The following is a 12,148-nucleotide window of genomic DNA, read 5'->3' as shown; positions in this document are numbered from 1 at the left end:
TCTCTTAGTATTGAGATATCTTCCCTTTTCTATAAATAAATTTTATCATAAGATTATTAGATTTCATTTTTTCTTCTGCACTATTTAGTTTCACATGTTTATAAATATTGATTTTCTGTTATTTTCTTTATCTGATATTTTATCATTTACTTACTTTTCATTTAAATGCTAAAAGTTTAACGTTATTTGTCCACTTCTAGTTTTAGTTATCTTATGTGAGGAATATTTCTTCATGTGTTCAAATTCACTTTTTTTTCTAAAGTTCTATTTTCCTCAATTTAGATATGAAATATGGCTGGGTTCTTGTTGCTCAGTCTGTAGATTTTCTATGTTTTGTGTACTGTTGTTTGTGTTTTCTCGTTTAAGTCTCATGTCATTATCAGGTGGTCATGAGATTCTCTTGTGTATTTATATGTAGTGCAATCAGCTAGCGAATTAAGAAAAATAATAATTGGGAACCAAAGAGTAATGAATTAGAACAAAAGTACATTGTAGTTTATCAATGTTCAAATGTCACAAAGCCATTCAGAAAAAAAATCAAAACTGCAAATGCAAACTAGGAAAAGGGAGAGCACCGGCTATTGACAGGGTGGGTGTCTTCTGATACGAAAAGAAGGGAGAGCACAAAATATCGGCAGAGTGAATGTCTCCTGATGCGGAAAAGGGAGCACCGGCTATCGACAGGGTGGGTGTCTTCTGATACGGAAAGAAGGGAGAGCACAAGATATCGGCAGGGTGAATGTCTCCTGATACGGAAAAGGGAGAGAACAGGCTGTCGACAGGATGGGTGTCTTCTAATATGGAACGAAGGGAGAGCACAGGATATCGGCAGGGGGAATGTATCCTGATACGGAAAAGGGAGAGAACAGGCTGTCGACAGGGTGGGTGTCTTCTGATACGGACAGAAGGGAGAGCACAGGATATCGGCAGAGTGAATGTCTCCTGATCCGGAAAAAGGAGAGCACCGGCTGTCGACACGGTGTGTGTCTTCTGATACGGAAAGAAGGGAGAGCACAGGATATCAGCAGGTTGAATGTCTCCTGATACGTAAAAGGGAGAGAACAGGCTGTCGACAGGATGGGTGTCTCCTTATACAAACTGGGAAAAAAGGGAGAGCACATGATGTCGACAGGTTGGGTGTCTCCTGATACGGAAAAAGAGAGAGCACAGGCAGTCGACAGGATGGGTTTCATCTGGAACGGAAAAATGTGAGAGCACAGGCTGTCGACAGGATGGGTTTCACCTGATTCGGGAAAAAGGAAGAACACAGGCTGTCGACAGGGTGGGTTTCACCTGGTACGGAAAAAGGGAGAGCACAAGATGTCGACAGGGTGGGTGTCTCCTGATACGGAAAAAGATTATTAATAAAGTTTATAATTGACTTATGTTGTGACATCTTTACGTAACACGGACTTCTTGTCATCGTCATTCAGCAAATACAACTAAGGATATCATATGAGTCAGGGAAATAAACAATCCAAAACAGCTATTTTAATTCCAAATGAATATTTCTGGGAAATGATCCTTTGGGAAATAAATGAGTTGCAGATACCTTCATGCTTGAGGTTTTCGGGTGATTTATGTGTGGTAAAAACCAAACAACCGCGAATTTGCAAAAGCGTAAAACAAGTAATCAGCATAAGAAACAAAGGTTCTAGTTTGATATTCCCAAGATTGTCTTTAAAAAGGAAGAAATTGGCTGCTGTGCAGTTATATGTTTAGAATTATACGATCATTTTACCCAAAATCATTTAAAGAGCAGTGAAAAGGTCTAGACAATGCACGTAATAAAGTAACGTTTTACCCAACAGTCTTATTAGACCAAAGCCATGTTTCCGGAAAAACATTTCTTGTTCGTTTGACAGCTTGAAGCTGTGACTGACTGTTTGTCATCATAGTTCCTCCTGCATGTGCTAGTGCCCCTCCGGCAAAACCTCCTCCTGCCCCTCCACCCAATGCCATGCCCGGTAATGGAAAACCACAATTGGGACAGCCAAAATATTCTAGCAATATAAATGCACATAGATGTTTAATTCAAACTTTATCAATTAACCACTTAAATAAATAATAACATTGTTATAGACTGTGTGTGACAAAAGAGTTTTCAGATATATATATCATTTGAACAGACACTCACAACACACAACAATGAAACGAAACGAAGAAGACCAATAAAAATAGAAATAAAGGTTTAACAATAGATCATTACCCTATTATACAGATATTATCATGCTGCAGCCGTAACGAAAGTTTGATGTAATAACTATAGATAGTTATATTAAGTATTGCACAAATTGATATTATTCTTAATGACTATAAGTCAATTAAAGGACAAACAATTAAGCTATTTTATAAGAATCCAAGTGTCGTCGGGTATAAAGATTTTGCATTTATCCTTCATGTTGTATTTCATGTCAAAAACATATAATGCAAGGGTTTATTTCCCGTGGGAAATAAATACAAGCATAAAATTGAGATGGAAACAGGGAACATGTCAAAGAAACAACAACATGTCCAAGCAAAACTACAGACCAACAATGGGTTTACAACGCAGCGAGAAAAATCCGCAGACAGAAACAGGCCTGAGCTGGCACCTAGATATAAATGTGTACTAAAAAATGGACGTCATGCTAAACTCCAAATCATATAAACGAACAACATTAAATAAAGAAAATAGACTAGTAACAAAGGACAGACGCTCCTGACAGGCACAAAAATGCGGAAGTGTTAAACCTAACAGAATAGGAAACATAGGAAACTAAGCAAAATGCCATCATAGAATATATGAGAAGAACATAACCCGTAGCATGCCAACAACTGGTTTCAGAATAAATGTGTGAAAGGTCACACATAAAGATTTGGGCGTGATTTAATAATCTTTGTTTGATAATACTACCATAAAAGGGATAATATTTAACAAATTCTTGAAGGAGAGAGGGGATGTTTTGCCCTATAATTGTATAAAAAATTAGGACAAGGTTCAACAAGTGATGATATAAATATATATTTATTATCTTTTTGAAAAGGTCAACAAGTCTTAGAGGTGATTTTGTACTACAGACAAAAGTATGAAACTATTTTAACTGAGATCTCAATTGTGTCACCAATATTCACAATGCATCCATAACATGAATGAATTTTTCAATGAAAATATATCTTTTTAAATATAATGTGAGATTGCATGATGCATAGTTAATTTTGCTCTACATTCTTATCAATTTTTTTTCAAATTTTTAATGAAAATATAAAAAGTAAAATTACAAAAATTCCATTAAAATTCAAATCGGAAAGTCCTGTATCAAATAGCAAAAAAAATACCTCAAACACATCAAACGAAGGGAAACAGCTGTCCTATTACTTTATAAATATATACTAATTTCTACAGCATAACATATTTTGATTAAACATTTTCAGAAAATAAGTGAACCCGTTCTTTCTTTTTTTACTTTTTTTCTACGCAATATATTGAAATGACTGATACTGAGTTCAAAAATCATGAAACGGTTATTTTTTCCATTAATATCGTATACCTATGCATCAAAAATAAAAATACGTTGACGGTGTCAAATTGTAAATGACACCTCTCCACCAGAGACAAAATGACATAGAAGTTAATGTGAAGCAATTCAAACTAGAAAATCAAAGCAATACACATATGATATACAGCACTGAATTGGGACAGGAAAATACAGAATTATACAATTGTCACACACATATTTTATAGTATATTTACATATGAAATAAATATCAAAGTAACTTTAATTGATTTTATATAATAATAATTTTGCCGTAAGGAAATATAGCTGCAATTTGTACAGAACAATCTTAATACATTTAAAATTATGTAATAAATTATGAACAAATATGCACATCACTTGATTTTCGGATATAATATAAGTTCACCCAAAAAGTGCCTTGGACCTGAGCCTTGGACAAAGTCTTAGATGATTATAAATCGTCAGCTATAACTTATTTCAGGTATATAAATTCTAAAACAAAGGACATTAGTACAAATTGAGGGAAAATACAACTTAAGATGACTGTTTTAAATATTGACCGATATAATAATAAAAAAAACTGACTTACGTTGCTTGTGGTGGTATACTGTAGCATCGGTTAACACTTTTACACCTGCATTCTGTAAAGCATTAATGCAAGAATCTAAACCCATAAATGCAAAAATGAAATATAGGTCAATGTGATTGTTTTCGAGATAAAACCATTGAAATTATGGCGGGAAAATGTTCTCTCTTATTTTTTCATTGCTTTATCATTAACAAGTTTAAGTTCTCAAACACTATTAAAAAATAACAAAGATGTTATAAGACTTTTAGAGATGGCTTATAATTATACAAGTAAAAAAATTATAAAAAGAGAAATGGGGTCAATGAACAATTTTTTTTAAGGCATTTAAATGAATAAGTCGACGTGGAAATCTGACAACAATTTCAAAACATAACAACAAGTACATAACTGTATGTAATACTTTTTTTTCAGTTCTTACATTCAATGAATATTTTCATAGGATCTTGCAACCTTTTTCCATATCTCAATACCAAGACACACAGTGTCATAGTTTCAAATCATCAGCAATTTTCTGGTCTAAATATCCATTGATTTATCTAAAGTTAATTTCTAAAAGTAATAGGTTTATACTGATCATATAGAAATTTGTAATGCTAAATCAAATAAGTTTATGAAGAGCTATATCAATTAGAAGCTCGATTCAACTGTCTTAAGTACCAATTACACTGAGGACCCGTACGAAATAAGTAGTAGGATTCCACCTAGACACTAGTAGGAATGAAGTAGGAATCCACCTAGATTCAAAGATTCCATATAGAAAGTAGACGGACAAGGAAAATGAACAAAAGTCTGACTGGATTTTTAAAATTCCTACTTCAAAAATCCTACTACCTAGGTGGAATTGTTTAAGTCTGTATAGATTTTTTTCTGTTTTGAAAATCTGATTTGATTATTTATTTTCCAACTACATGTTTAAGATTCCTACTAGAATCAATTTAGAAATTCCTACCAGAAAATCTTTCTAGTTATCTTGAACTGGATTCCTGTTTGCTAATGACACACATTTTGCAATGTTAAATGCAAGCAAGTTCCAGTTCACAAATTCAAAAGTTGGAGGGGAAAGATTGAAAATTTGTGTTGGAAAACAATGCTACAAGCTAGGGTCACACAACGTAACAATATAGAAATGTAAGAAAATATGGCTACTCAAGACTAGAGGTAATTCTTATACATTCAAGATGATTTTTTTAATCTGCCTGCCAAAAATATTTAGTAACAATTAATAATTCATTAAAAGTGCATAATCTTACTCATTATTTGTTCTTTAAACTTATTTAGATCTACATGTTTAAATATAACACTTTCTATAGCTTGCATATATTGCATGCAGTTTCCGGCTTAAAAATTTCAAAAGTCAATTTTTGTAAAAAGGAATTGATTTCATGAATTTCCTTTGTTCTTTGTTGTTGAGATTCAAACTTATCATTGACCCAATTGTGTACATTTGAATATACACTTACATTTTGTATATTTTTAGATTCCTACCAGAAAATATTTTTTTCTGGATGGAATTTTGAAAAATCCTACCAGGTTTTCTAGTAGGAATTTTATTTTCCTACCAAATTATTCCTGCTAATTTGCATATTCCTGGTAGGAATATACAATATTCCTACTAAAAAATTCCTGCTAATTTAAATTTTTCGGCTATTTTCCGTGTGGATTCCTACTACTGTCTGACTAGAATATCACTCTTTTCTGGTAGGAATTCAAAGCAATTTTCCTACTATATTCCGTGTACATTCCATACGGATTGTTTCATACAGGCACATACATTCTACTCAGAAAGCTGCGTATCTCGATAATCAATGTTTCAAAATAGGTTATGTTATGAACAACCTTTTATGTTTGTTCTCTAATACCAGCAAATTATTATTTTTCATTAAATGTCTTTACCGAAAATATTTGAGATGCATCTGATCCCCCATAGTATGTAGGATATGGCCACCATATCATTCGGCGTTTACGGGCTGCAATACCAATACCGCCACCTCCGAAGAAGAATGGGCTTATACTCTTGTGTTTGGTATCATATGATTTCAATTCTTCTACAACCTATAAGATAAAACAGTATACTTAAACGATTACACAGTGGTAAACTACTTTTGAAGAACTATAAATCATACAACCCAAAATAGAAATAATGCCAACCATTAATCATAATATCAACCAAAACTGTGAATAAGTCCATAAAAGGTTCTACCAGCTGTTCCGCAGAGGTAAGAAACACGTGGCACCTTTATTAAAGTCATAAATACTATTCTCCAGGAAGTGTTTTAAATCTGTAAAGTTTAATTAATATACATTGCGCCGTTTTTGAGACGTTTCGCTTACGAGACACCAATACCACGTATTGTATTTTAATTAAGTATATATAGTTATGCTACATTAACCATGTGGAAACCGCGTCATATCTATTAATTCATACTCAAGCTATATATATCTATCTTTATAGATCTTTAACCTTTAATGTCATGTGGAAACTGGCTACGCTTTGGCAAAAAAAAAGGAACTCGACGATAAGATTTTGTTCACAAAATACTACATAAAACTATCTGTGGGGGGTAATATAAAGTGCATTGGATCCTGTTCCACTAATAACACTTTTGACGTTGTTCAGAGTAAGCACTCATTTATTGATATATGTATGTTAATCGGCAATGTAACAATTCAATTTCGATTACCGGATATAAACTACCTCACTGCAACATACGTGAAACTTACCTGTGATTGTGTAATATCATTTCCAGATTTTAACAAAAGAACACTTTGATCGACGGCTAGCAAGTTAACAACTGACATTGGATCAGCTGTAACTTGTACGTTTACTGCATCACCAGGCTGAGCTTTAGTTTTGTCAAATGAAATTGAAACCTGTAAACAGAAAAATGCAACACAGAATGTTAGTTTGCTCTTCGTAACTTGTGTTGAATCTAATATTGAATGAATATGCGAACATTTATCGATTTAATTGACACGTCTTTATATAATGAAGCTCTAGTCAGACAGTATGCTATTAAGAAAATACATTTAGCCATTACATTGCTAAATGTTATAATTTCGTTTTTCTGTATAATTTTATTTTTATTTAAAGATTTACATATTGCGTCACATAAAATTTCATCGGGCCGATTATTTTCACCCTAAAAACTTTTTGTTAAATGTGAAAATACATTTGAGAAAGAATTTGTTAAAATTTTACTTTGCTTAACAGCATCCATTGTCATACATATTTCGAGACAATATTTACTTTTTAAGAAATGGCAAAAATTAAAGATAAAAAAGTCTTCTCTTGAGTTTTTATTTGTTCTTACGTTTGCTTTATTTTTTATTACGTTGAGCTGTTACATAACTGACCTAAATTCTATTCATAATTTCAAAATGAGAAGTTTTCTAGGTAATATTTTCAAAGGCTTACACTAAAATGTTGATATTTGCCGATAGTATTCAACACATAAAACAATAACGTGGCCATAATAATTTAAAGGGTACGAACAATGAAGTTATCAACAGTCCTTTGATTTGGATGTAGAACATAGAGGGAAACAATGACATAGACCTTAAGAAGTTGTAAGACCAGATCTACTAGATAATTATCATCTGGTATATTGAACTGCTGATGGAGGTGTCCATATCGGAATTTTGGTTCTCAATGCTCGTTAACTTCGACCTTTTCAACTGTTTTATAGACAAACAGTGCGACTGGCGTACATTTTCATCGTCTTCGTATCTATGTTGCATTTTGTATGCTCTCAACAATGTGCTTCCCGATGTTCGTACGTCAATTAGAAAAAGACAATTCCCGATGTTCATAACTCGTTCGTCAATTAGAAAAAGACAATTTCTGATGTTCATAATTCGTACGTCAATTAGAAAACTACAATTCCCGATGTTCATAACTCGTACGTCAATTAGAAAAAGAAAAAACAAGGTACCAATCAAAATTTGAGAATAGTATAAACTTCAAAGGAGTGACGGAGACGCTATCTACAGGAGCTCACGTTTTCTTGGAATATTGGTTTTTAAATTTGTTCTAGCATGTTTGTTATTTTCTACATTTCAACCAACCTGATTATTAAAAACACCTTCGACATCAAAGCTGATACTGTCTGTTACTATTTCACCGTCTGTTCTAACATAGTACACAACGATACGAGCGTTTGGTGCCATCTTAGAATTCACAGATATGGAGAAAGGTACAGTCTTTTTATTTCCACCATTAACAGTGCCTGCTCCTACTATTACACCTCTAGATAATACCTACAGACAAAACATCAAACAATGCAGAATACCTACAGTTAAACATCATAACAATGCCGAATATCTACAGTAAAACATCAAACAAGAATTAAATTTTGCATGTAACGCGTCTTCTCATTGGCTGACGTAATTTTGTTTTCTGCCCATAGACATAATTTATTCATGTGACCGTGACGTCATCAACGTTTATTCATGGTTTTCTACGGTTTGAAATTGATTTTAGAATTGATTTATAAGAAATGACTGTAATATTTTTCTGTCTATTCGAAATAACATAAAAATTTAGTGCACACTGTAAAATAACCCGCTACGCGCGTTATTCAGTGTGCACCAAACTTTTTATGTTATTTCTTCATAGTCAGAAAAAAAATATTACAGTCATTCCTTAAATGCAGAATGCTTTTTCGTATTCATTCATTGTGCAATTTTCCTTTAAATGGTAATCTTGGAAAATAATAGTATTTGTTAAATGCACCAGGTAGGTTCAGTCTACTCTGATGTCTGCGGCAAGGGTTCACTTTTCATTCCCGCCATCTTGTTTTTATCTCGTTTTCTTGTGAGCAAACCTTCTTTACTCTTAACCCCTCTAGTGCATACTAACTTTAAAACAGTATCGATTAATAAGCAATATATATAGTTCACCAGAAAGATTCTACTTTTTATGTATATTTAAAAGAAGAAAAAAAAACGTCAACATTAAACATTTGAAACAACAGCAGAAATCTGTATATTCTTTCTTATCTACCAAAATCCATCTTTTATTCTAAATAACTAATTTCTTTGCTATTTCAAATAACTATTACCTGATATACTAAAGATGTAACTGCTTGTGTTGATTGTATTTCAAAATTTGCCCCACTGCCTGCCTGAAAAATAAAAATAAAACATAACAATACGCTTTTAGATTATTATAGGCCTTACTCTTTTTTTTTTATCTTTATATGACGTCGACGGCAAAAAAAGCTTTGTTAACAAAGCAATAAATATTGAAGTTGTTTTAGCTTACACATTAACCCCTTTTTATGAATTTGTATGAAATTTACTCGACATATTCTTGCCATTCTGAATATGATCTTAAAATTTTTTATGACTTCATGACGTTTCCAAGGACATTTAGCTATAACATCTTATCAATGATTGAAAAGGAAATACAAATGTAATGTCAGCCATGTAGTTGAGAGGAAAAATAAAGAACCGAAGAAGGCCATTGGCCGAAACGTCTTGAAAAATTGGTTTATTAAAACAATGATATAAAGTATGTTCCCTATTGGAATTTTGAAAACAAGGATTAAAATTTCTTGACAAATTCTTGACATTTGAATACTGCCTTGAAATTTCTCGACATTTTTATTTTTTCTCAGTATACCTTCACATATTCTGAACATTTTGAATTGTGTCTTAAATTTACTTTACAGTTCTGAGTCTTACAAATCATGACCAATACTCATGATATAACTTTAATCTTTATTTTGTTATTACATAATATACTTGTTGTTTTAAGTTACACTACTTACAACAAATATGAAAGTTGGGCATGTAAAATAATTGAAAATTTGGGTATCTAAATATTTTTACAAATGCAAATATGGTTATGAAATCTAATGAATAGAATAATTTAAAAGAGGGACGAAAGATACCAAAGGCTCATAAATCTAAAACAAACTGACAACGCCATGGCTAAAAATGAAAAAAGACAGACGGACAAACAATAGTCCACATGACACAACATAGAAAACTAAAGAAATAACAACACGAACCCCACCAAAAACTAGGGGTGATCTTAGGTGCTTCGTAGGGTAAGCAGATCCTGCTCCACATGTGGCACCCGTCGTGTTGCTTATGTGATAACAAATCCGGTAAAAAGTCTAGTTCGGTAGGTCACATTCGTGAAAGGGAAGGGGATTGTAGTTACGACGTAAGGAACATATCCGATATCATTTGTGAAACGGTTATTCCATAACGGTCAACCAACTCGTGATGGCGTCCGTAAAATTTACGAAGGGATGATTTCAACTTCACCATTCGAAACTATATAGCTTCCTTGTGAGCAGTAAATGTGGGTGTTTTGATATAAAACAATTTAAATGTGGGTTTTTAAAAAATTATAAATTTTGATTCCTAAATCTTATTGATCAAATGATTGGAATCAATCATATTGAAGACATATTTCACTCTACATTTATGATATTCAATGTAAATATGGTAAATAATTATTGTACAAATATGGGGGGTTATATAAATAGCAAGTTATGATGATATACAAATCATTCATTTAACAGATGAAAAAAATTGTGTAATGTCATCTGGTGGAATATATATTAAGTATTACACATGGACAGTATGTTCCCAATAAAATTAAGGTATTCCACACCCCAGAATACACGCAACTGTCAAATAGAAATTACTTATTAACCTGTAAGCTGCAGCCATACAACTTATCAGTTGACCATTCCAAAGGAAAATTATTATCTACTCCAGGAATAATAATAACAAAAAAGTATTCATAATGGTTCCCATCAATGATTTCTATTTTTATCCAAATTTGAGTGTTGAATTTTATAATTTTTTATCAATGATTTCATTGGTCTTATGAAATGGATCTCAAACATACATACATAATATAGATCTAAACATTTTTCTCTTTTCAGGAAGGAGATATCACAATTTTGTGGGGTAAAAAATTATATGATTCAGATGAGAACAATGTCTTTGACCTACACGAAAGCACCTCCCCCCTCTTTTTTTTAGCTACACAAACCCAAAAGATGAACTGTTGGGTCCAAAAGAGACACATGGTCACATTCTAAAACCGCCTTCACGACACATATTTTAGTAAAGGAATTTGACTGGCAGTTTTGCGAATGGCAAAAATCTAAATGATGTTTGTCAGTTACTTCGACCTATATTCCAAGTGAAAACAAGTAAATAAATGTTAATAAAAATAAATCAAATTTAAACTACATGGGGGATTATTTATGGTTTTCAAACTTAGGTGCACAGAAAGGGTATCTTACTATACCAAATTAATAATTGCTTCTTTAAAGTTTAGTTAAGCCTTAATAGAAAGAGTATTTAAGAGCATGTCATAAACCGTGCAGAATAAGTCTATCCACATTTCGACGGAGTTTATACTGTTGAGATAGTATCAAGACATATTTAATACTGTAAAGAATGTGTCAAGACATATTTAATACTGTAAAGAATGTGTCAAGACATATTTAATACTGTAAAGAATGTGTCAAGACATATTTAATACTGTAAAGAATGTGTCAAGACATATTTAATACTGTAAAGAATGTGTCAAGACATATTTAATACTGTAAAGAATGTGTCAAGACATATTTAATACTGTAAAGAATGTATCAAGACATATTTAATACTGTAAAGAATGTGTCAAGACATATTCAGACATTATTTAGAATGTCAAGAATATGTCAAGACAAATATGTCAAGACATATTCAGACAGTATTAAGAATGTCAAGAATATGTCAAGACAGATCAAGACAAATTTAAGACAGTAAGAATTGGTCGAGACTAATCCAGACTCTAATTAGATGATACAAGAAATGTCTAGAAATTTTAAGATTATGTTAATACTGTCAAGACACTTGCCAAGGAAAATTAAGAACCTTTTTAAACTAATAATATGCCAAGAATTTTTTAAAATTATGCAGACAAATAGAGAATGTCGAGTAAAAATTCATGCAAATTCAGACAAAAACTGGTCTTTTCCGACTTTTTTTACTTTTGTAGTGTTGGCAACTGTCAGAAATATAAAAGATAAGTAACCTTTCTATCTAACCA

The 12,148-nt window shown here is 32.2% G+C and overlaps 1 protein-coding gene across 6 annotated transcripts in view; it reads right to left on the bottom strand.

Moving 5' to 3' along the window:
• Positions 1–12,148, bottom strand: part of LOC134697251 (CD109 antigen-like) — a 65,975-nt gene that overhangs the window by 34,072 nt on the left and 19,755 nt on the right. For 4 of the 6 annotated variants that reach the window (XM_063559408.1, XM_063559407.1, XM_063559406.1 and 1 more), the window contains exons 14-18: positions 9,147–9,209; positions 8,152–8,343; positions 6,808–6,957; positions 5,980–6,138; positions 4,087–4,138 (exon numbers count right to left, since the gene is read on the bottom strand). In XM_063559408.1, coding sequence (XP_063415478.1) covers positions 4,087–4,138; positions 5,980–6,138; positions 6,808–6,957; positions 8,152–8,343; positions 9,147–9,209 — 616 coding nt within the window. Of the gene's footprint in view, positions 1–1,804; positions 2,004–4,086; positions 4,139–5,979; positions 6,139–6,807; positions 6,958–8,151; positions 8,344–9,146; positions 9,210–12,148 lie in introns of all 6 variants that reach the window. The other 2 variants (XM_063559402.1, XM_063559404.1) reach the window with 1 other exon arrangement.

This window comes from Mytilus trossulus, chromosome 14 (genome assembly GCF_036588685.1).
Source record: "Mytilus trossulus isolate FHL-02 chromosome 14, PNRI_Mtr1.1.1.hap1, whole genome shotgun sequence".
In the NCBI taxonomy this organism is placed as follows: domain Eukaryota; kingdom Metazoa; phylum Mollusca; class Bivalvia; order Mytilida; family Mytilidae; genus Mytilus; species Mytilus trossulus.
The sequence above is the reverse complement of the archived record's forward strand: the minus strand, read 5'-3'. Positions and strand labels throughout refer to the sequence as shown.